The sequence below is a fragment of the Denticeps clupeoides genome, chromosome 13 (genome assembly GCF_900700375.1).
Source record: "Denticeps clupeoides chromosome 13, fDenClu1.1, whole genome shotgun sequence".
Taxonomy (NCBI): Eukaryota; Metazoa; Chordata; class Actinopteri; order Clupeiformes; family Denticipitidae; genus Denticeps; species Denticeps clupeoides.
Genome location: NC_041719.1, coordinates 9,376,391 through 9,403,122, shown reverse-complemented (window position 1 = coordinate 9,403,122; position 26,732 = coordinate 9,376,391). Strand labels below are relative to the sequence as shown.

Genomic DNA, 26,732 nt, shown 5'->3' with positions numbered 1-26,732 from the left:
CATGAGGTTATTTAATAAACAACAAAAAATAGATAACAAGGCAAAAAACATTGGAGTCTCTTCAAAGCAGGAAGATTTTGCTGTGATGGCAGCATTTCACACTCTCAGATTTTCTCTGTTGCCTTAAGTCAGACAACAAGGTTAGTTTCCAACAGTCCTGAAGATTTATCACTTTATCATTCACCCATATTAATGAGCATCTCATGAAGTGTCTTTTGATCATGACAATAGTGAACAAAGCAGCCATCAAGGTAAAAAGAGGCGACTCGTTCTCCATCTCAGTATCCGTTACCACCACAGGGTAGGTGCATCCAAATACATTATTCCAAACTCAAACATTGGACAGTCTCATCTAAGTGTGTCTTTTTATTAAGATGTAGTGTTATGATATCTGCAGCACACGGACAGTCGCCTGTAATTTCCCACTCTTTGACATCTTAAATTAATGATAAATTAAAAAACTTACAAGGAATCATTGAGCTTTCTGCGTACTTTTAGAGTAAGAAGTTTGCGCCAGAGTACTTTCATGTCAAACTACATGAGTTCACAGAAATATTTAGCTGATGTGTAATCCACAAATCTCCAAAGGGCTGTCAGAGCTGCCAATGTCTTATGATTGGTTTGTCCTACCAATGTCCAGTGTCCACTTAATATGTAGAAACATCTTGGACTGAAAGATTCATTCTTTATCATATAATGAGAAATTACTAAACAAGCAGGCAGGTCCCGAATGGTCGGGAGTTGGAAATAGGCATCATAATATGCACATTATCATTATATTACACTGTAATTTGAATGTGATGAATGATATTAATGTTAATGCTAATTATGGAGCAAGAGACATGTACTGGGATAAATAATGTTGGAATTGCAAATAAATATGCAGCTATGCAATATAGGGAGTAATTAGTAGATATAAAGTAACAATGTTCACATCTGGAACATATCTCAATATTCAGATTTTACTAAAATAAAAGCCCTTGCTTTTGCCCTTGTTGGTTCCACTGGACTTTTGTTCATACATGGTCTTTATTTGTTTTACCCTGCAGTATTGTAACTGACAATATTAACTGGAGAAAACAGTCAAACAACTAACACTGGAGCTAATATTTTATAATTGCTGAAATCCTGCTATTCAGAAAATGCTGCATAATGACAGGATATCATCATTCTTGTTACACCGTTTTTGCGGCCGTCACACAGAACACTGGCGCCGTGTTGTTGGTGGAATCCTGAATTCTAATCGCTGACCTTCACTCACGTCCAACTCCCTGCTTCACAGTCTTCCTTGAAGCTGCAATGTGTGAGATTTTTACATACTCAAAAATAACTAGAAATATCTTGAACAATATTAAGAATATCTAATGGTGTAACTAAATAGTTCAGAACCAGCTTTAACTACCATGTCAATATTTAATGCTGATCCTCTACCTAGTACTACTACACTAGTACTTAGTATTTATGCATCTCAAATTAGCATATTACAAAAATGTTTACATACAATAAAAGTTCAACCATTCAACACTTCAGACCCAAGTAAGTATTCCAATTATAAATGAGGACACATTTCAAAATAAATCATGAAATCAAACGTTAAATTTTTGTTCACTTAATTGTTTAAGACTTGTTTTAGAAGGAGTTGTCATTGGAAAAACAAAAATTCAAAAAGGAATAGCCTAGCAGATCCACAATCCATTCACAAGGAAAATAAAACACAGGCATTTGTAATAAAATCATTTGTCAGTGGACAGAGTGAGAAACTGTGTATTGCCTTGTTTCGTACAACAGAGGTGGACACCCCAGCCATCTGGTGAAATTCTGCTCCATGTTTTCATAGGGTATAAATACACTCTAAAAGTTTGAACGTCGTTCCATTCCCCCCTCTCTCTCTCTGACTGTCCGTCATGACTCTCCCTTCCTCAGTGAGTCAAGCCCGATTGCATCTCTCATGTGTCTGGCCCCAAGCGTAATACAGGGCTTTTCGTTCTCCTCCCCTCTAAACATACATGGACTTAAAAGCCAATCGACATTCAAACTCACACAGAGACACACATGCATATGGCGCGATGAGATCCCAGGCCCATCTGCAGTCGACCAGGCAGCGGCCAGGAAACACTCAGACGCTTGTTGCGCTGCCTTCAATGCATGAGGTCACCCTCCAAGGGGCCACAAAAAGGCGAGCGCAGACGGAGGAACGCAGAGTGGAAATCGCACGATGTGGCCGGACTTGGGGCTCAGTAAAACATCAGGCAGCTCGAGGGCTGGCACATGGGCATGCTGCAGCTGTTAGCCCGACCGCACTCTGCACATGCTCATTAACAACTAATAAAGTAAGTGCGCGGCACCAAGCGCTTCACATAAAGTCAATTCCTAGGCTGTGACTGAACCTTTTTTTTTTTTTTTTTTCAAGAGGAACATTGCCAGGGACTTTTAGGCAGCCCGGCGGGATCGCATTTTATTCAATTTATTCAGTGTGAGCGAGAGAGCGACATTCTAGGGTCCTTTAAGGTCTTGATATCACATAGTGCAGAGGTGGGTGTTGCGAATCTGCGGCAGCAGCTGCCTTTCGCGCTGCCTCCAGAAACCTCCCCACTTCCTGTGCTGCTGAGAGATGTGGGGGGAAGATGGCCAGACCTCAGTTTCATGATCAACACGTCTGGAGCAACACACAAAACATGAGACGTTACAAACAAATGTGAGAACACAACAACAGCAACAAGGAGGTAGGTGTTGGTTAATTCACTGCCACGTTGGAGAGAGTCCGTTGCCGTTCTCCATTATCTAAAGAACAGGCACGCTTGTAAAATTGCTCATACACTCTCACACACACACACACACACACACAACGTTACATATGTGTGACGTGAGCCAGACACACACACACATTATCATTTACAGGATGGCAAAACCTCAGAGCCAGTGACTAGCTGGCTGCCCGAGGCGGTCCACAGCGCTGGAGAAACCAGCCGGGGCGGCTGACACGTCCTGACAAAACAGCAGGATGGGTAAAATGCATGAGCTGTGACTTCAAGGGGAAATTCGTGTGAAGCGGTTCCAGTCTCTTTTATGAATTAACCAAGTGTGTGAGTGCGCGTAGGGTAAATAAAGGAGAAATCCCGAGTGTGACGTTAGCTTCTGGAGAATTTTTTTTGTTGCTAATATCTTTAACAGGGAGTCATAAAACACAGAGAAACGTTTGAAGGCAACAAGGGAGGCATTGAACAGACTGAGAAACGTGGGCTCGGTTGCAGCCTCTAAAACCACATGAATGGGAGATCCCTCAACCGAACGGCATCGCTCGTTGGACTTTGAGGTGCTCGGCGGTCGACCATATAAAAAAGCTACAGCCCTCTACTGTGTCATTTTTTTTCATAATATAGCCCACAAAGAGCTCTTCAACCGGTTCAGTATGCGGATACTCATGGTCATGGCAGCACTGACAGGCCCCTCCGAATCCCAAAAATCGAAAGTTTTCCCCCGCCTCGATAAAAATCGCTCAAATAAACCCTGTCCGGACGGTGGCCTAATTTACGGTGTGCTTTCAGCCCCACAGTTGCGCATTGACTGAGGCGCACAGACTGCGCTCTGTTTGTCGGTGAGCGCGGGTGAGGGGGGGACAACCAGCGCCAACGCCTGTCCTCACAGGCCCTGTGTCCCCTCTGACCGTCACCTCACAGCAGCCCCCCTGTCTGCATCTCCCCCTGCGGCCTTCCCCAGAACCATTCCTCGCAGATTTACAAGCGAGGGCAGGGTCAGTCACGAAAAGTGCCCGGGGCAGCGAGCGCAATCGATCGCGCCGCACACAAACGCCTCCCAAAGTCATGCGACGACAGCCCCCCCACCCCCGGTCGCATACCAACATCGACCCTCCAGCCCCGCTCTCCATCCACACTTCTGCCAGCCGCCGTACAAAACGCAGCAACAGAGGCTCCTTTGCTCCTGCTGGAGATGGAAAGCAGTGAAGCAGCCTGCAGCCACAACGTTCACGTGGGTTATGCCGGAGACTTATGCTTAACAACACAGTACAGAGCCATGCAAGTCAAGGGTGGGGGGGGGGTCAAGTGGCCTAATAAGGATGCGGCATATCTCATTTAATCATTTTCATTTCAGAAAAGATTCTCGATTCAAAAAATGCAGCATTTTGTTTCAAAATCGTTCCGAATTTAGTTCTCCTACTTCATGCATCTTCAATAAGTCATAATAATAATTACATAAAAGGGAACTTTTTAGCAAGGATTACATTTTTAATAGTACGAAGCCAGAAACATCTACATGTAGATCATCGACAAGAATGCACGCTCTGGGCTCGGTGACTTTGTGCATTTGGGACGATCATGTATGATGATGAAGTAGGAGACAGATGGACAGAAGGTAACGGGTCCAGTGTGAAAGTACGTACAGGAAGTGAGCCGAGCTGCAAGGACAGAGAGAGAAAGTCACACGGCAGGACCTGGGCGATTAAACACGAGAGGAAATGACGAAGTAACAAAATAAACATGCAGTGGCACCAGCGCTGGCAGCATTAACAAAAAACAGTGGGACGGGCCCGCCGCAGTGCCACCAGGACCGGCGGGGCAAAAGCGGACTGAGAGGATGTGGTGGGAGGGTGATGTGGTCAAAGATTCTCCCTGTCTGTCAACATGTCTGGGTCCATTCAGTCACCCCTACCTTCCTCGACCTCCCATGATGCATAACGCCCATACAAACATGGTCAAGAGAACCTTATTAGTTCTACTTTCTTATTTCTACAAACATAAAATGCTTGGGAAATATTTCCATAATCTTTAAACAAACTATTTCTGTCGAGAACAAGTATGATGTTATATTCTTATGCCCATACTACGCACTGAGGCATGTCTTCCATTTGGAAACCAAAGAGTGTTAATAATAAAGAGCTTCTGGGAAGTTCCTCCTCTAAGATGCAGGTAACTGGTCAGGCAGCCCTGCCTTGTTCTTGTGTATTTATTCTGATAACCCAGATGAAATTTGTGAAAGAGTATTACCAGCACTGGCCTTAGGGCCAAAATACACACATAAGTGTTTTGTTGAGTATTCCTGTTTGACAGTCAACTTCTGAATGTTTAAAAATGAAACAGGAGATTTACATCACAGTGCAATCCAAGTTGTTCTTCTGGTCTGACAGCCACTTCCCCATGACTATTTTTCTAACACATCAAACAACAAAATCTAAATTAAGCATTAAGCGAGAAAAAAGGAGAGAAAAAGAGGGGACTTCAATTTCCATGAAATAATAATAATTGGAAAATTTAGCTGAAGATTTAGCTGTTGAAGCCCTTGGCTCAACTCAAGCTATAAGGTGGAAACCACAGATAAACAGCTTTACACTTGTCAAGGGTATGGTGATGACGGACAGAGACTGGGAAGGAAGCATTCATACACACAAACACAGATGAACACAATAGGGACAGTCATCGAAAAAAACAAGACAGGAGATGAATCTCAAGGATGTCATGTCATCAATTCCATAGCACCCAGAAAGGGCCCACCTTGGTTGGACCACTTGAAGGATATCAGTGTTCTACCTGATTCAGGCCGAAAACTCATAGATTGACAAGCAATCTATGAGTTTTCAATACAATACAAGAAAATCCAGGGAGACTGTCCCTGTAACTACTGATTGTAAGTCGCTCTGGATAAGGGCGTCTGATAAATGCTGTAAATGTAAATGTAAAATCGTATTTTTTCATGAACACACTGGAACTCTGACGTAGGCTGAAGCACTGTATTCTCGTTTCTCATTTCCCCTTTTCAAGAAAACTAAACCAGGAACTGAAACCCTCACTTAGTAAGGTCATACTTTTAATCGCAGTGTCGACAAACATTTGAATAGCCAGATTTTTCTTTGACAGTTTACACAAGGCCCTTCAAGCCTACCAAAACACCAAAACAAAAGAGTCTCTTTCCCTCCCTGTTTCTCTCCCACTCCCCCACTCCCTCCCTCCCCCCTCTCATTGGTTCTGGTTGTTTGAGAGCTCCCAGAGCCTTTGGCAGGGGAATACTTTGGGGAAGGGCAGTTGTCTGCTTTATGGCCGTGCTGACGTCAATAGCATAATTCAAATAGTTACCAGCTTTCAGGCCTGGCTCCACGGCTGTGCAGCGCTGAAAACCCGACACAGACTTCCTCTCCTGGGAGCCGGGTCTGGCTCTGCACCAGAGCGATGGCCCAGAGGCATCGCTGCACTGATTTTGCAGACCGTAGAGCCTTAATCATACTGGGATATGTTTTTATTCGAATTACAGGGGCATTTTTCCAGTGCTGACATGTTTATTCATGGTCAGTTGTTGTTCTTGGAATTGAACTGTTAGCCGAAAAAAAGGGGAAATGTAGCAGCTAAGTGTTGCAATGTGAATTTGTCTTAAAATCTAAAAAAACTCACATTTAGTAGTTAATTTTCATTAACCTCACATTCTTCAGCATCAAAAGACACAGTCATGATCCAGACCCATTCTTTCAAGTCCGACCTCAAGAAGACTCTGCCGGGTTTACTTTGGCTGTGTCATGCCTGCGTGCAGAATCCAACCAGGCTGGTGTGAGCAATGTCCCGCGTCTGCCAGCAAGTAAAGATAGCAGAGCGGTCAGGCTAGCAGAGAGACCTCCCTGCCTGACGCTGTTGGGGCCTGTTTGTTTGTGACACCGGAGACACGGCGGGTTCATGCCACCTTGGAAAGAGCAAAGTGCTTTCATTCCAGCTGAAGCGCTTCAGATTTAGCATGTAACTCGCAGCGGAGATAAGAAGTTTCCAGCACAGAGTTGGGGCCACTGCATGACACTGTGGGAAATTGGCTAGAAATTAGTAGTTCAGTAATTATTAACTCACTCACAGTAAGTGTGGGGTAGCTGCTGAGGTCTGAATCTGTCTATTATCTTTAATATTTTTTTTTCAAATTATTATTACAGCCCCATATTAAATATTATAATATGAAATGTCAGTGGATTAACAGGCTAAGTCACAGGGATAAATATGAATGCATGGCCAATCACATCACAGAATATTCTGCATAGTTATGTGAGGGAGAGTAACTATTTCTGCACTGTAAAACGGTGGAACGGTGAGTAAATATTGACCACGTAAACAAGCCTCTGTGTCTCCATGGTGCTGTGTGGAGGACCAGCCTAACCACTTCTTCCTGTGGCCTGCATGTTTGTGTGTGAGTGAATGTCCACATGTTGTGTGTGTGTGTACGTGACACCACTTATGGTCAGGGCAGATCATGTGACACCAGTTGGCCCCTCCAGCATTTAAGACAATCTTTCTTCTCTTTCAAGCTGATCCTGAGGCAAGCGTAAGTATAACCCTGGAGATTTGAGGTCCCAGACAATCTTGATTTCAGCAGCTCTTCAAAATTAAAATAATGGTGATGTTTCTCAGCAGTGACCCCATATGAGTTTTATTTTATTTATGGAGTAACATGGGATTCAGTGAGATTAGACTTGGTTATGGACTTAAAGATCCTGAATCAGCCCATACAAAGTCGTCCCAAGACAGACATTTAAAAATATCATACAAGCGGCCACACACAGATGATATACGGACACCTTCCAAAAGGCATTCACGCCTGCCACAAAGACACAAGACAGCTGTGTCATGAGACAGCAGTGAGGGAGGTATCGAGGAGACCTCAGCCAATGCACTCATCAATCCTGGCCCTCAGCAGAACAAAGCCTGGCCCAACGCAGGATAAATCACTTCGAAAGGCTTATGTAACACTCGCAGGACTTTTTCATCACAGGCAGCATAGCGCGTTTTACTGGGCCTGTGAAAAGCTGCATTTATCCAGCAGATTGAAACCAGACTTTGGTCAGACCAAACATTGGCGAATGGCAGGTGTAATTCGCCATTTCCAAACCCAATTGCGGTGTGATTGAAAAAATTGAAATGTAATGAGTCAGACCCATTCCGTTCAGGTCCTTTAAATCATTATGAATGGCAATAAAAAAAATCCAAATTAGCTAATAATCATCTTGATGAACCATTGTCTGTGTTCCTCATACAGGACTTTTTTTTAAACAAGGAAGCCTATGTTTTAAGTACCTCTCTATCCTATTTCTTTTTCATAATTAAAAATTCAATGCCATTAGCGGAAAAAAAAATATTTATATTTATAATATTTATACTAAATATATTCATGCAAACCTTTTTTTTGGCATATAATGGTCTAATTCACATAAATTATTCTATGCAAACTCAGCGATGACATGATGCACTGGGATGGCAAAAACAAGTTTCAGGCAGCGATAAAAGTTTGCAATTTGTCTTCAGAAGCATGCATTAAATGACGGCTCATCAAGTGACATCATATCCTTCTATAAACATCTGCAATGAGAAGAGCCAGCAGTGAGATTCCTGGGAGATCTAAACAGATTTAATGTTGCTGCATGATGATGATGATGTCTGTAACCAGTATATTAAAGCATTGGGCACGATGATATCAGTAAGAATGTGTCCCGCTCTCTTGCACCTTTGTTTATGGCAGCGGTGATGTGGTGTCTGAAGTCTGTGTTGTCCAGCAAGAACTCCAGCCCTTTCCTGACCACAGCATGACACATTTCAGGCCCCGTTTCCTTGGCAATGGCTGATTCCCTGATGTGTATTGTGGGAAATACCATTCTGACACACACATACACAAAAGCTCGCACACAAACAGAAACCGACAGATACATTTTTATGTTCTCGTTGGAGACCAGGAATTGGTGAAAATACTGTTTGTGACATCATTCTGTCTCCTAGGGTTTAAGTACATAAACACAGCGGCCTTCTCTGAAGTGAGGGTTCAGCAGGCTGGCTGGAGCGGACAGGAGATTTTGGGAAGGGCCTGTGGTATTCAGCACCTTAACATTGGGCAAACACGCGCTGTCAAGCAGCTCGTAAACTCAAGGTGCATCACACTTCCAAACACACTTGTGTATGGGGGCGGGGCTGCAGGAGCTCAGGCAGTGGTCACGTACACACTGCTTCCCCAGCCCCCAAGTTATGTACACACAAATGTCAACAATGCACGGGTCTGCTGACATGGGTCACACTAACTGAAGGCTACAAGCACAGATGCATGCAAGCTTCTAAACACACACACACCCACTAACAGGATCACTGGGACAGCCTGTGGTGGGAAAGGAGAATGTTTGGAGGACAGTTGCCCTGTTGCCACGGCAGCGCAGTTGGAGGGTTTTTTCGACCAATGATACGTCAGCGTCTCTGGGTGGGTCATCCTGCCGGAGTGTCATTTACTGTCGGCCAGAGCTGGCCGACACGTCTGAGGCTTACTGGACATGGAGAGGGTTTGAGAAGAGACGGATTGGAGACAGACAGAGGACGGTTGGTCATTGGCGGTGATGGCATTATGGTGCTAGGAAAACAGGGTCTGAGACACAATTACAGTGGAGGCTGCAAGAGACTAATTATTTATCAGGAAGAGAGGGACAGATTATGACAGACAGACAATGCAAAGACACAAAATGCATACACGTAATGGGTGAGGTCATGGGCACCCCCGATAAAAATGAACCTCACTTTCACACCTTTTCATTTACATTTACATTTACAGCATTTATCAGACGCCCTTATCCAGAGCGACTTACAATCAGTAGTTACAGGGACAGTCCCCCTGGAGCAACTTAGGGTTAAGTGTCTTGCTCAGGGACACAATGGTAGTAAGTGGGATTCGAACCTGGGTCTTCTGGTTCATAGGCGAGTGTGTTACCCACTAGGCTACTACCACCCTTAGTGCAGAGTTGTTAATGGTGTACATTGCATGGTGTACATTTTCACATGCAAACAGGCCGGCGGCATGGTAACGGTGGCCACCGGCAGGATTACAGGCTGAGGGGAGCCTGGCCTGACCTCTGAGGGAGGCCACAGGTTACAAAATCTCACAGTTACCCTGCGCCGTAGCCTGATTGGTCCTAATCAGCTATGACTGGACCTCTTGGATTTGCACACCAGTGCAGAAATTACAAATGGTTTCAATTTGGTCCATGGCGTACTCATCGCCCATTCCTCACGACAGCAGCAACACACATGCAAAGTTCTCAAAATCTCACTTCCTTAGTTAGATCCTGACTTGAGCCTTGGTTTTGGTTCTAAAAGCCACAACCATTTCCTCAATATCATTCATTTATCTTTTACACACAGAAATACAACACATAACACATTTAAAGCATTTATCAGACGCCCTTATCCAGAGCCAATTACAATCAGTATTAACAGGGACAGTGTCAACCCAACCAATTAATTTGATGTTTAAAGGATTTGCTTGGATCATCTGAGTTATGTAAGGTTTCAGTGAGCACAAATCTTAAAACCTCAAGCTGAAGACATGGCATCTGCACTGGGTGGGTGCAGACCCCCTCAGAGAGAACGAGTTCAACTCTAGTCTCACCCGGTAAGGCCACAAAATAGGAAGTACGTGCCCCGCTTCCTCTTTTCTCTCAAACAGCTGCACAGGAGGTCTTGTGAGAATAGGCAGACGCACAACCAAGCGTTCTCAGAAATAATGCTTCAGCTCCTGGCAGACCCGGTGCGAGATAAGAGACACACTCTTGATATCGACACATTGAACGCCACCACTGCTGTAGCCAAAGGCTTTTAAAGGGTAAAACAGATACGGCACGAGGTTAAGACCGAGACTGCCAACAAAGATGTAATCATTACGATTCTAATAGTACAATTACAAATACAAATTATGACATGGTCCTGTAATGCTGCAAACATTTCGAACGTGTTTTTTTCAGCCCCCCCTTAAATGCCTCATTAAAAAAAAAAAAAAAAGGTAAGTAAGCACTGAGTTTTTGTCTCAAAAGATAAATGAGTGATTAACAGAAATAAACTGGGCTGAAGACGGACTTTATTGTTTTATCTCATTCTGGATGATTTAACCCCCCTCCTCAGTATATCACACACACACACACACACACAAGAGTAGTGCGACCCCCCAGTCTCAACACCATTTTCGTTGTCTCTAATACCTTTTTCTAGGAACGGTTAGTGGACGTCACAAAATCAATCTTCGCGGCAGACATCTCGGGACCTTGACTGCTGCCAAACTAAACATGCAGACAGATTTAGCAGCACTTCAGTTCTACCATTTTAGCTAATCTTGCTTTGCAACACTTCCAATGTGCCCCTGAGGCCACTGATACAGTGCCTCAAAAATGACTAAAACCAAGGGCATGGAGATCAAAGTACACTAGTCTGGGTCCTGCTGACAGAAGAAAAGAGCAACGATCAGCACTGATCAAACCCCCCCCAGGGAGATAGTTTAGCTAATTTAGCCGCACTGAGGCCATGGTCCTGTGGGGTGCTGGATAGAAGGCCACCAACAAAATGTTACTTGAAAAATGGGGTCTTCAGGGCAAACAACATCAGCGCTAACCCTCACATTTTGTCAACAAATCTAATGGCTAAGCACCGAGGTCTTTTGTTTGGGCTGCTTACAATACTTGAGGGTAGCGGGCCAGCAGTGCAGATGAAAGTCCCCCCGCTCACATTTCCCAAAAACGATTAGCGAAATTCCCTTAAACCCTTAATGACGAATTTGCAAACGGAGGGAGACTGTCCAGAATCCCTGATGTGGCGGTGACCCGCCTCCTATATTTCTTTCATTTTCACACTCTTGCATGAGGCTGAAATGACTTACGGTAAACCTGAAGTCACGTGTAAAGGACAAACTGGTCTGTCATTCTCAGGAATACACGCCCTTCTATTCACATAGATAAAGAGTCACAATGTTTATTTCACAGACCAGGAAAAAAAAAGAAGTCTGGAATATGCTGACCTTGGCTGGACGTGTCAGCCCTGTGACTGGAAGTGTTGCTATATCTGACCATTCACTCTTACAGTATCTGACCCAACAGAAAACCATCGCTGTGGCAACATGGGGCTGCGGACATTTGAGCGGCTCCCTCAAAGCTCGATGGGCGCTCGGAGCTGACCTCCAGCGACGCACAGTGTTTTGCACAAGCTGTGCCAGAGCTGCAGTCATGAGGAGCCTCTGGGATTGATGGCTTTGCCTGGCGGTGGGGCAAGGGTGGTGGAGGCTTGTCCTGCGCCCGCAGTCGTGAGGATGTCGTGAGCACCCACTCCTGCTGTCAGCACCGAAGGGGACCAGACTGGTGTGAGCAGAGAGCCTATTCTTACTGTGGTGGGAAGAGGACCTGCACGTTTAAATAAATAAATAAAGTGAATAAAGTGAAGTGATTGTCACATGTGATACACAGCAGCACAGCACACGGTGCACACAGTGAAATTTGTCCTCTGCATTTAACCCATCACCCTGAGTGAACAGTGGGCAGCCATGACAGGCGCCCGGGGAGCAGTGTGTGGGGACGGTGCTTTGCTCAGTGGCACCCCAATGGCACCTTGGCGGATCGGGATTTGAACCGGCAACCTTCTGATTACGGGGCCGCTTCCTTAACCGCTAGGCCACTACTGCCCCGCACAGAGGGACACACATGCGGGACCAAATCGCACATAAACAGAAGTGACGTGCATTTAGACGGGACATGTCAGGCACGCACGCCGTGTCTACATTCACAACAAAAGAGCTCTAGCTTTAGCACGGATCATTCTAGGCTACGGAGAACATTGGTTATTTTGCAAAAATGTTACATGAAACCGATTTAACTTTAACTTTATGACTAGATCGCACACTGACACGTGTGAAGGGCAAGCAGCTAACTTGAGGTGGTAGATAGAATGCCAATGGGGTGAACTGCTTTGAAGAGCTTATAATATTAATAATTTTGCTTTGTGTGCCATTTTTATTTACTTCATAAAAAAAGAAAGGACATTTCTTTAACTACATACAAAGAAACTACATTTCTTTATCCTGACCCTGTTGTTGTGTTTTGAAGGTGACAGAAAGCATCACCCACTCCGTTATTTCGTGTTTTATGTCCTTCCTGCAAATCTTGCCATGAACGTTGCTAAATTCAGCAAACCGATCATGCTTTTGCCATTTGTACTCCGGCCAGGAAAACAACCAGGTATGAAATGATTATGCAACAATGACGAAGGGCCATGTGTTTTTACGCCAGAACCAAGTCCTTTAGAATGGATGGATGCGGTACTGTGGTCAGGCCCATGAAATTGAGAATAAACAAAATGACCACTGGCATGTAGAGCCATATCCTAAAAAGGGCTGTACGTATATATTTATTTCAATATTTATCTATTTTTTACCAGGACTTTAATCCACCCTGCCCTATCCCTCAGCTGCCGTTAGCCGGACTTTCATAATCTGCACTACACTATTGAAGGCATTAGATGCCAGTCTGCGGACGGTTTGGGGCCGTCCGAGTGCAGTTTGGTTCATCTAAATGATCAGAGATGAAAACAAACAGACCACTGTTGCGATAAACTGTGCTGAAAACAAGACAAAGAGGCTTCGCCACATACATCAAAAAGTCCACATCCTGAGCCTTTGTAGTGGAAACAGAGTTTGTTAGGGCTGGGTGCCCTTGCTGCATAATGAATATGGGCCAAAAGTTAACCCAGTAACTTTGTCACGCACCGATCAGAACGTTTGTAAGCAAAAGCAAATTCATTATATGTTCGTCATGATTTCAGAAAATACTGAATTCATTTACAATAATTCATTTAATACATATTGTGCCTGTGAAATAAACAGCAGTTGTTTTATATGAATGCAAACACATGCAAACCACCCCGAGCTCCAATCTCAGCCTTCTGGAGTTACAGTAGCAGGAAATCCAGCAGGTCATATACCTGAGCGTTTCCTCATTCCACAGGCAGCGGAGAATAAGATCGGAGAGCACCCCTACTTATCGGTTGTCGTTTCCCGTAAACGCCGCAACAACATTCCTTACGGTCTGCACACGTACACACCCTCAGACCTCCTGCAGGCACTGTCAATCAGTGGGAATTTAAGTAAGAAATCTGATTTGTGTCTGCTGACGTAGCAGTTGGGGTTTTCCAAGGTTGTGCCATTATAAAAAAGAGTGACAGGCGTGAAAAATGGTGCAATTAACTACAAAGTTGTGTGTCCAATTGACATTAAATAGTGTACCAGCATTTATTTTGTCTGGATATCAACACAACCTTCACAGTCAAGTGGACACAATGCCGGGGACCATACAGCTGAGAGCACAACACGACTATCAAGATGTGTATGTGTTTGCGTGGGAATTAGCCTATGAGTGTGTAAGACTGCTGTGGGCACACAATTCCCTTTGTCTGTCGGCATCCTACTTCCCCCCTCTGACACAGGTAGGTTCACCCAGCGGCCTGCGATGGGGACTGAGGCGACTCAGATGCGCAGACACAAACACCTCACCTCCTAGGTTCCGGTAAGTTCCGCCATAGAGCAAAAAAACAGGAAAAATCTGCGCTCCTTTTCCTGACCACTGACCCTGTTTGCGTGACACGCAGGAAGCAGTTCAGAGTGAAACAGGAAGCGAGCTTTTCCCTCTTGTTCATTGTCTCCATGGGCACCATTACATCATCAGGGATCTTCCAGAGAAGAGGAGAGGAGGATGTAATAGAAGCCAAACAACTGAAGATATGAAGCAAACTACTGCTTAGTGTGACCAGTATAGACTGCCACCCCCCCCCCCCCCCAAAAAAAAAAAAAAATGAACCAGCATTTTAATTGCAGGTAACATAGAATCTTTTTCGTCTTTTTACTGCAGGATGCGTGGTTAACACCTCTGGGGTTGTAAAAAGTCACACTGAGAAACGCGTGGTTAGCACTTTAGCAGCAAATAATGCTTGTGCAACTCGGGGTTAAAATGACATGGCAACTGCCTGGAACGTTCTTCAGGCTTACAAAGAGATGGTGACTAAATGCAAATGGATTTGAAATACACACAACAGGATGTGCATGTGTAGAAGAAAAAAAACATAATCTCTGCGCATCACACAGTGGTCATTTTGTGTTTCTGCATATTTTTCCTCTTTCGCACTTTCCACACCTGACCAACCTTCATACTTTCCTCAACAGGAAGCTACTGTCCGTCCATCTGCACTGACAGGAAGTCAACAACAGCCCCATGCAGGCGCACTGACGTCAATCAGAGCCCTGTAGCAACCAACAGGAACACCTCCCCACACTGTCTCTCTCTCTCTCTCTCTCTCGCAGTCTCCCCCAACCAGTTCACATTCATTCCGTCCGTATAACAAAAGTCAAAGGAATGAAGTGTACCTTTCCGTTCCTCAGGAGAAGACTGCAGCTTTTTACAATGCAAATGTAGCAAACTCTACCACAAAATGATTTCACGCTTATTTTCCTTTGAATATTTTTGTGGGTCTGACTTTTTGCCTCTGTCCTTACCGACATCTTTTGAACTCCTTGAGCTCAAACATTCTGATTTAGTTGACCGTCACCCTCTTCTCTCGACACAATGGATTCTCTGTCTTGGCCTGTAAAGCCCTGCTTCAAATGGCTAGATTAGTGTGTTACTCCAACACACACACACACACACACACACACACACACACACAAATTTACCTACATGTTGTGAATTTTTAACACTTTTTGTGAATATCTGGGGTTTAGATGAAAAGGTGACATTAAAACAAGTTACAAGTTGTCAATGAAATTATTTAACATTTAACTGGTTCACATCACATTTCATGCGTCACATTTTCGGTATGCAAGCTCACCCCCCACACTCAACAGACCTTGGTTAGCATTTTTCCTCTGACACACATCAGCTCATTTACCGGGTCTGCCCCAAACAAGAACTTTCTTCAAGGTCACATACAGGAATTTTCCCAACATTTATCGCACCTTATTTTGTACTGTGAGGGGAGAACCGAGTTCTTCCCATTTCCTGCAGTCTCTTATAGTTTTGGTCAGACAAAACATGGTCTAAGATGGGCAGTGTGTGTATATGTCCCTGATTGAAAAGGGTGGCTGGGTATGGCTACGGGGTTGAGCGTGGAGATAGTCACGTACTGGCATTACATACCAGACCCACACACACACACATCCACACATTCACCACTGACTCGAGTTTCTCAGGCCAAACCAAGATCAGAGTGGAGGTCACTGCTTCAGTGTTTGACTGAGAAAACCTAATCACAGAGAAGCATCAGACAGTGAGCTCATCCATCCAAACAAAGTCATCAAGGCCTTTCCAACAGCAGCAGGATCTCTGCTGCTCTCCAGCCAAGGCTGTGTCCATTTTTTGTTTTTTCAATTGTGTGTGTGTAAGGAGGGGTGGATGTTGGTTGGTGGCCTACCTGACAGACAGACTCTGGTGATGGTGGGCTGGGTAGCAGCAGGAGATCTCCTTTAGGGGCAGTAACAGAAGACAGGCCGTCAGGTCATACTCACTGAACAAAAGGCCAGTCTTGACAAAAATACACATAAACACAGGAAGCCGTGCCAAACCCAGAAGCAACCAGGACATCACGGCAGTGGAGAACAAAATGTACTCCTGAAAACGTGCTGCTCATTAATGACACGCTTCTCTATAGCATCGTCAACATCCAGGTAATCACAGATTTGAGAACCTGTATGGCTTCCTGACCAAAAAACAACAATTTATGACAACAATTTCCCCATTCCAATATTCTGTTAATTAAAGAAGTCTAGTTCATTGCAATTTAACCAGGAGTTGCAGAGTATTGATGATTCCGCTCTTTCTCTGTGTGCAAGAATGTCTGGGACCAGTGGCCTGGCCTCTCAAGGGAAATCCTCTATCCCCTCAGGCCATGCCAACTCAGTCACAGGGCAGCAGGAGTCCTGCATAAACACATCCACGTCTAACGTCAAGCCACTCATCACTCGAGTGTTTGGACCTGTCGTACTGACGCACATTTGAAAAGCAGCTGGAACGGTCCCAGCAGGCCTCAGTCAAAATAAGCATTAGTCAGTAGGGTATTTTGTGCCCATTATAATTGCAGCATTGTCCGTAATGGGCAGGTGAGAGCACGTGACTCCGTACTGGTTTGGCCCAAAACAAGTCTCCCATGACTTAACAAAAGCAGCTAAGAGGTTGGCATAAATGGCCATGACGTAGCCGTAGGTAATTCTGGGAAAAAAAAATAAGCCTGGCAAAATCAATGCCCGGCACCACCTTTCCTCAGTAACTTTCCCAGGTGGAAAAACATGATATCCACAGGTAACCTGAGCATGTGTGGAAATCTACTGCAAGCACATTTCCTGCCTTTACACTGAACCTCCATTAGTGAAATGCTAATTAGGTCTTCCACATAAAGGACAGGCTGAAAGGTCTAAACAGAGAAAAACGTTGAGGAGGCTGCCCTCTGGTGGTGGCTGGACAAGAATATATATTTTACAGCCACCTCCTTAAAACTGGATAATGTCAAGAAAAATTTTTTTTTTCTATATTTTTTTGAAATAATATCAAATTCTTATCAGCTATTGTGCATGTTTTCAATAACCTGGCAGACAACATTATGAATGTTTAAATCAGTATTCAGTAAACTATGTAAACTAAGGCATGCCAGTGACAATGACATACAATGCAGAATAAATATTAATGCAAGAAACGAAAAGTTACATGATTGTTTTATTATTATGACCATTAGGACACTTACTTGTTAGAGGCACATTGTACATTGGTCAGGATAGTGAAGTTGTTTCTTACACTTCGAAGGCTTGCAAGAACCTGCAAGTAAAAATAAGAAACAGGGCTTGTGTTTGTGACTCAGGACAGGGTTAGTCTTAGCTGGAATGAAAAAAAAAAAACACTTACCTGAGCAAAAGGTGTGACGATCAAGTCATCCCCATGTCTAGAAGTGTGAGAGATTATGACATAACATCACATCGGTCAAAGTGAAAGACAGACTGATTACCTGAAATTACGCACTGCTTCCAAACCCGCGGGAGATGCTGACCTGAACTGTCCCAGCCAGTGCGCCAATGACTGGGACTTTAATTCCCCACATAATCATAAATCTGGGCCACTGCTGAATAGTCTCCCCTGCCCCCCTTTGACTGGCAAACCAATTTCAAATGAAATCAGCTCAAATATGTACCCTTACATAATCAGAGTCTGTTCTTGCAAATAGAGTCTGTTGTGAAGAATTAGGCAACATTTGTTACTTCGGACACGGAAATTCCAAATCCCTCCCATGAGTGCAGTGGAGCGGTCAAGAAACCTAATTAAGCAGCTATCATTCCACCTCCTGATAACATCTTGGATTATTAGCATAGGTTGCGAAGTAGCTGTTCAAATACAAAAATAAAGGGTTGAACATTCACTTTATGAATTAAATAAATAAATGGACCTTTTCATGATATTAAAAAGACAGACTTACAGCTCAGAGGCAATGGAGGAGTTTCGGGACATGGACTTGGGTGAGAGGTCATAGTCGCTGTCGGAACGGTAGAGGAAGGACTCTCGCCGCTGGTTGTGGCCGGGGAAGTTGGTGTGTAAGACCAGGCCAGACCCAGGCGAGGCCTGCGGGTCAAGTGGACTACAGCTGGCAGACGGGCCATTTTCCACGTCAAAGCTACAAAAGAAACACAAATACAAGACAACAATGCAACTATGAGCATGGGAGGCATGCCACCCTAAAACACCAATGTGTGTGTTTCCATAGTTCCCAGTAAGCAAGGGAAATGCTTGCTTCTGTGAGTACAGTTGGTGTAATGGGCCTTCAACACAGCTTGTTCTGCCCGCCAAAATATCCTGGGAAAGAGAATTCAACAAATTCTAAAATAATACAACATTAAAACTGTCACAGTCAATCGTTATTTGGCTCAACATAGAGCCGTAGAGGAATTATGTTTGTTTTGACCCCATTAAAAATGCTGATAAAAAGCCACCAGCTACAGCTCAGTCCTGTCCAAGTGACACACTGACACAAAAGGGGCTGATGAACTAACCACAGTGTTTGACACCATTCAAATGATGAGATGTACTGCCTGCACACAACAACTCCAAGTTTACACTCACAACAGTGTGTAAAAGCATGCCGAATAGCTCTGAGCTCTTAAAGCGGAGGTTAATGCTTTTACTAACAACGCCTCTCTGTATGTGTGTGTAAGAGAATAGGCAAAAAGAGAAGGGGTGATTTACATCATAAAGTACAGATTTATTTCAAATCTTCCTCTAGATTAAAATAAATGTCAACTTCTAAAGTATTTTTTATTCATCTGGGCTGATATATGAGGGATCAGCCTTCGGTATCGGTCGGAAAAGCCTTGCTAATGGTCACCCCAAAACTATTGTCATGGGGCAACGTGATGATGGATGGACGCATACACATGACTTACAACACAGGGGGTTTAAATAACAACAAACTGGAACATGTACACAGACAGGAGCAAGACAATGACACGACAACAGCAACATGATGCACTAGGCACTCATTTATACTCATACACAAATGTACACAGTCAGACGCACAACCTCGCCAACATGAAAACTCTTAGTTTAGAAATTTAGACACAGTGGAGATGGGAACGAGGGTAAAACAGTGAGGATCATCATTAAAAAGGCTAAGGGGACTTGATTAGTTTATTATCAAATTGGAGAACACTTGGGAAGCCATATTCCCTGGCGATCACATCGCAAGGATTCCCAGAACTCAATAAGGAAGGAAGACTCAAGTCTACTCGCCTGGGACAGGAAGCTGAGAGAAGATCAGGCCACATGAAACGGACCCGCCTCCTGAAATCACCCAAATAAATAAACTAAAGACCGTAGGACAACCAGATGGGCTTTCGTCATCTGAGCAGCGCTCAGGTCTGCAGCAGGACTCCTCTGATAACACAGTGGGCCCTCCACCCACTCCACCACAACTTGTACTGCACATGCTCAGTGGGACTGTGTCACAAGGATCCGAAGGCAAAAATATCAGTGTGGCCTTCTTCATAGTTCATTTTAGGGCATGTGAATGGTAGGCAACCTCAGCAACCTCAGTTTAATACTGCTCTAAGACAACATTAAAGCATATACAATTAGCCATAGAGCTTTTTACTAAATATAATCTCAGTTGACTTTCATTATACTCCTGATGTTCTCAACTTCAACAAGATATTAGGTTCTCCTAATACAATGTGACCTTGAGCCGGCCTGGCATAAAGAAGCACAGTTAGACGGAACTTATCCAATCAGAACAGAACTAAGAGGAAAATAAAAATGGCTAGAAGAGACAGTTAAGGCTCTAATAAGGCCTGTGTTCAAGAGAAGCACTGAACACCACTAGTGGTTAAGGAAGCGGCCTGTCATGGCTGCCCACTGCTCACTCAGGGTGATGGGATAAATGCAGAGGACAAATTTCACTGTGTTCACCGTGTGCAGTGCTGCTGTGTATCACATGTGACAATCACTTCACTTTAACTTTAACTTAAGAGTGGTGTTGAGACGGGGTAACCACTCAAACAATGCTGCCCTACTAAAAAATGGCAATTGCAAAATAATTTTCTGTGGACAGATGATGCCAAAGCTTAACTTTTTGAATAATGTGGAGTTGTGTTTGGAGGAAAAAATACTACATATGTGGTGATGCATGCGGTGGAGCATAATGGCATGGCTTCACTGTCACAGGGCCTGGATGGCTTAGGATCAGTCATGAAGACATTCTGCAATATGTCCTCTGATTTAATGTGAGATGACAAAGATTGACATGCAGTGGGAAGACATCAAACTCAGAGGAGCTCCAACCAAAAAAACACTGATTGTTCCTTGAATTCTCCACAATAAACAATATTTCAAAGGAAAATGGAGAAGATATAGCATATTTTAAAAGTTTTAGCAGTGCTATGAATTTAGTTAAATATTCATTCAGTAGGGGATGACTGAAAAAATGTGCCCATGGCTGTTATCAGTGACATTAGATACTGAAAAACTCACACATCGCTCACTGAGCAAAATAAACACTCAGGCAGACTCAAGTGCTATTCAAATTGCTCACAAAATCTGTAAAAGAGCTGCTTTAGCTCAGTTTTAAATGCCTACAGCTAATTCATTCTTAGAAAGTAAACAGTAATAATAGTACACAGAGTGTATGTAGCATAAAATCCAGATGATTCACACACGTTAAGAAATTATTGACAGCCAGTAGTATGTGCACTTTTGGTCTTGGACCTTTGGACCCTTTTTTGGTGCATCTGTCTTTATATTAAATCTAGAAAATAGACTAATGAAGTAACGCACAATAGAGTGCAAGCTCAGACAGTGAAGCCAGCCAGAGAAAGATGAATTCCCGTCAACATAAAGAAGGATGCTGAGTAATGTGATTACGCCCCGTCTGTGTATGTTACCCACACCAAAAACACACAATGACAGGAAAATTGTTTAGGCATACAGACAACGAGGAAACAAAATCAATCATGTCCAAGGAAGTAAGCATAAGCGCAAGGTCGCAGCAATCCCTACGCAGACAGAGGCTTGGGTCAGGTTGGCAGGGAGATGCCACTGAGGGATGAGATACCATAGGCGGCTGGACCTGGAGCCACGGGGGCGTCCCATCCTCAGTGGAAAATCTGCCCCCCAAGGGGCTGAAGTCTCAGAATGTTACCAGGAAATGAACCCTTCACCCCATGTGATGTCAAGACGTCCTGTTCCCAGGGCGACTGTGACAACGTATACACTGAAAATAATCCTGCTCTTTCCAAAAATAGGATTACAGGAAAGGTGCCATGAGCCAAAGTGAAGGAAATTCACCTATTTCTTTTTTCAATCACCATAAGTTTAAAAAAAGATTCCCATTTTGACCAGTTGGAGGCAGCAAATGAAACGAAATTTTCCAGTCTACAGACTGCAGCCATCAGTTTTCAATTAGTCTTCAGAGTTTATAAAAGCCTGCAGTGTCTGCTGTTTTCTGTTCCTCACCTGAACAAAGAAGGGAAACCTATCAATGACATCATGAGGGGTTCATCCACCAAAACATATTACCACATAAACATCCACCAAAACCTATTACCACACTTACAACTGAGGCAAAAAGCAGGAAAGGATGTGTAACCAGGTAGTGAGTAAGTCAGTTCCTTATTCCCCCTTTGACCTTTGCCGACTCAGACGCAAACAGCACAGGAACCAAAGTCATCCCTTCACGTGTTTGCAGATGTGGGAAAGCATACTCGCCGCACCCTTTAAACACACAAATGCAGACATTCACTAAAAAAAAAAAGATGTATTGACGCTATGATGGCCGTATGATAGCGGAGATAATGTACACCCTGCTGACATACAGTGTGCATTACATGGTCTCTCTGCGTCACTGAAATCAGCTAAATGTGTTCTCATAGAAACACTGCGAATGGGACATTTCTGGTGACGTTCATCATGTTTGTTTGCTGCATTTTCCAAAACCCATGGTGCCCTACATGGAGCTAACTGAGAGGATATGATTTCACCCAAGCATTTGGGGCACAGACTAAATATTCTGGGGCATGTACTATAAAAGCACAAATGCATGTATATAGTCAGAGCCTGTCCCATTTGTCCACATTATGAACGCTTAGATACTTATAACCTCTGAATTGAGACATACTGTATCTCAGTTTACATACAGTAAATGTTATCTGGCCAAACCAATAATAACTTAAAATTGATAGCGTTAATAAATGGTTAATAAACATACTTCCACATATGTATAATTTCCAGTGTTGGTTAAGCATCTTTCATACACTAAAACCTTTTCAGCATGTTCAGTATAAATTAAAATTTATTCATCGAGCAATGACACCAACATATGCACATAGATGAATGTCAGTGAAAGAATGTGAAAGTGAAGTGATTGTCACTTGTGATACACAGCAGCACAGCACACGGTGCACAAAGTGAAAATTGTCCTCTGCATTTAATCCATCATCATGAGTGAGCAGTGGGCAGCCATGACAGGCGCCCGGGGAGCAGTGTGTGGGGACGGTGCTTTTGCTCAGTGGCACCTCAGTGGCACCTTGGCAGATCAGGATTTGAACTCGCAACCTTCTGATTACGGGGCCGCTTCCTTAACCGCTAGGCCACCACTGCCCCCAGGCCACCACTGCCACCACCACTGTATGTGTGGACCATGAGACCCATAAGATGTTAAGCAAAAATAACACTTCCAAAATGTCCAGAGATACATTGCAGCTTAACTTGATTGTAACTTGTCTTATGAGACGAAACAACATGCCATGCAGCAGAGACGGCTGACAAGTCACGATGCAAGGCGATCGGAGACGCTGACACAGGTCACATGTTAAGGAAAAAATGGCTCACGTGGCCAGATCAAGTCCGGTTGCTGCCCTGACCCGAGCTGTGCACTCTAGTGAAGGCGGGGGGGTTGTGGACGGGCCGGGCAGGAGGTTCATACGCAGGCGGTGCGAGAATAAACAGGCGTCCGGCTCCCTGCTTTAAATGGCACTCAGCATGGGACGGCAAATTACAGTGCGGGATCTGCATTTTCCATTACATGCGTCGGACTGCATAGTCCAAATTACACAGGCCACCCGGGGTCATACAGCACTGCCAGATTTCAAAATATTCACTCTGTGTGTGAGAGAGAGAGAGAGAGAGAGAGAGAGAGAGATAGAAAAGTGAGCATCGGTCTGTTTTTGTGTGGTTAACATGTGTTACTCTGTTGTCACAGTTTGAAAGAAAAACTAAAGTTACGACACACACAGCACGTTCTAACTGTGTACACAGTCCGCCTATAGTTTGACTTTGACTTCGGTGGGTAAAACTTTATCAAGTGTAACAGGTGTGCAACAGGCATGAAGTGCAAAACACACACAAATAGATAGGCTACATGAATCAAATTTTCCAATTGGTTCACAGCCCCCACAGTGCACACAGATGGAGATTTCCTTCAATCCCAAAGCAAACAGTTTATCGGCAGCCTTTTAGCACAAATCCACCTTGCCGGGAGATTATATCTGTTGGCATTTAGAGTCATGGGAGACCTCTGCACACACGTAACATCATGACAGACACCAGCGATCGCTCAGACAAAGACCTCTTCAATCATCTAAAAAAAGTAGACACTTTAATTGGACACGATTGGATAGACACACTCCACGTGTGGACTGGGCCAGTTCTCCCGCACACGCAGGTCTCAACAGGACCCTCGTTTAGCTTTTCTGCCCGCATCAGCATCGGCCACTGTGGGTGTGGGGAAATCCAAAATCTTTGGTATAATTTAGGCTGCTCAGTCCAACAAGCCCTCTTAAGTTAACCCAACAATAGTGTACAGTTCAAGCCACTCCACCCATATTTTTAACTGGAAATATAGCATGCAAGAGATCCAAATCAGAACTATATATATATATATATATATATAAAGAGAAAGAGAATTGTGTTTGTGTGTTGGGTGGAAAGAGAACTCCTTCGCAACTTTATTGAATCAGAGGTTGCATGTGCAGCTGAGAACATGCTTTCACTGGGAAGAGTTACGGAGACGTCACAGCTTTCCATTCCAGCATTAACAATGAAGATCTCACCAAACAGACGTACAGACAGGGTGGATGATGAAACAAGGTGGAACCAGAGGAAGACGCTTTCAAACGTGCAATCTAGATGATTTGTACAGAGGAAATAAATATGTGCATATAAATGTATTGCATGAGTGTGAACTTAAGAATGTAAAATAATGTGGGGGAGAACAATTCTAAAAGATGATTAAAATGCACTACTCAGGATTAAAAATGACCCTGAGCATTGACCCTCAGTAAAAAAAAAGAGCACTGGAGGATAAAAGGACTTGAAGAGAGCAGTGATGCTGAGCAACAAAAGATAAGACAAAGTGAGTGATAAGAGAGGGACAATACAGAGAAACGGAGAGCTGACCTGAGAGTGGCGGCGTGAAGTCTCCTCACCACCTCCTCACTGAAGTCAAAGTGGACCTTGCCCCTGTGACTGGGCGACCTGTGTAACATAGCCCCTACAGCACAGCTCCTTCACATGGCACCACTCTCTGCTCACTACTGCTGAGCTCCCACTGAGCGCTACTCTGTGCCGGAGCCACTTCCTCCCAGCGGCGGGCTGAGCGGCGAGGCTCCCTCGTGCTGAAGACAGAGCTGAGAGAGAAGAGAAACCAGGAGCGGACCGCTGGGAGCGGACTGATGGCACTGAACTGGACAAGAGGACAGCAACTAGGACACATACTGCTTCCCTGCAGTTACCTGACCAGAAAGAAGCCGTTCATAAGATCAGCCTGGCTGGTTAAACAAACACTCCTCTTGTCAGAATAATGCTTGAATTAATGACTGTGTCATTTACATTCTGTTGATTTGGAAAGTCCATTAACATTATTATGTACCGAGGGCCCTGTGGTACTACACTCGGGGAAGCAGAATAGTGCACCGTGTGGTGTGAGGTGGCCTGTCCTACTAATGTAGGAATTTAAAAAAAGACGGTACAGAGGAAGACACAGAATTTAGGCCAGGCGTCATAAAAAAAAAAAAAAAAGTTCTAAATTATCATCCCACCTTCAGGCGCTGTAACTTGCAGCTTAACTATTTGTTTTTGTCATTACAGACTGAGCTCAGACGTGCGAGTGCCAAGGTTTCATTGACTTCTGACATCACAGAGTGGAAAGCATCAGTTATTAAATGCAACAGAGCATCGACATCACAGCAACACCAGACGTCAAAATGATTACGTAACTGCAAAAAAAAAAAAAAAAGATCCACAGTGCCAAACACGCAATTACATAATCATTTCAGACGGGACGATGTCTCTGAAAGTGGATGTTTGGCCGGTGACCAGGAATGGAGGTACATAACGGCCATAATCAAACTGTGGTCCTTTGCACACTCCATCACCCCCTTGGTCCTATAACTTGCCTGAAATCCTCCAGACCGATCACCTTTCTTAAACAGGTACAACATTATTAGGCCACGAAGAACTGTGGGAAGTGGCACACTACCTCTAGGGTGGAAATCCATTCCACTACGCATACACATCCACTGACGGCACAATACGGCGAGACGCCACTGAAGGGGCATTCCACACATTCTAACACATTCTACAAAGAGAATAAGTCACCATTGTCGGCCTCGCATCGAGAATGCTGACGTTCAGGCCAGGGGATTAGCAATGCCACCCGCGATTACTCACGCTGGCCTTACAGAGGTTAGAGGTCACTGGGAGTGCAGACATCGGACTGACCTCCAGCCCTGACGGCTTTGAATCTTGTATGATGTGAGCATCAGTAGCTGAGCTATGCTGATTCATATCAACTACATAACACAGCGTCATTTAAATACTGAACAAGTTAGAGCAAAGAAGAAGCTGACATTCTCGCTGTGGAATCTGTTGTTTACTCAGGAGCAAGTCAGACGAGAATTAACAAGGAGGAATTAAGTTAATGGCTCTGCAGCATTCCACTGGGGGCAGTGAGAGGCAAACAGGTGTAGACAAGAGCGACCAGTCATGTGGCCAGGGGCAAAAGTGTAGGTATCCATCCGGTGTAGAGTCCATCAATTTATAATCTACAGGAACCTTTAACTGGCATGCAAGCCAAGTCTGGTGTGCGGTGCAGTATCAAAATGACATGAAAAAGTCACACAGTTCTCATGTAGCCACATATAGTCGTGGCAAAAAAAAGAAAAATGAGAATGACACAAATACTGGTTTTCACAAAGTTTGCTGCTTCAATGTTTTTAGAGTGGTAGTAGCCTAGTGGGTAACACACTCGCCTATGAACCAAAAGACCCAGGTTCAAATCCCACTTACTACCATTGTGTCCCTGAGCAAGACACTTAACCCTAAGTTGCTCCAGGGAGACTGTCCCTGTAACTACTGATTGTAAATCACTCTGGATAAGGGCGTCTGATCAATGCTG

General features: G+C 44.2%; 1 protein-coding gene across 4 annotated transcripts in view; it reads right to left on the bottom strand.

Moving 5' to 3' along the window:
• pde4ba (phosphodiesterase 4B, cAMP-specific a) overlaps positions 1 to 26,732 on the bottom strand; it is a 105,647-nt gene that overhangs the window by 14,153 nt on the left and 64,762 nt on the right. For 3 of the 4 annotated variants that reach the window (XM_029001863.1, XM_029001864.1, XM_029001865.1), the window contains 4 exons: positions 18,270 to 18,464; positions 17,705 to 17,741; positions 17,547 to 17,617; positions 16,224 to 16,273 (listed from right to left, as the gene is read on the bottom strand). In XM_029001863.1, coding sequence (XP_028857696.1) covers positions 16,224 to 16,273; positions 17,547 to 17,617; positions 17,705 to 17,741; positions 18,270 to 18,464 — 353 coding nt within the window. Of the gene's footprint in view, positions 1 to 16,223; positions 16,274 to 17,546; positions 17,618 to 17,704; positions 17,742 to 18,269; positions 18,465 to 24,733; positions 24,880 to 26,732 lie in introns of those variants that run through there. The other variant, XM_029001866.1, reaches the window with a different exon arrangement.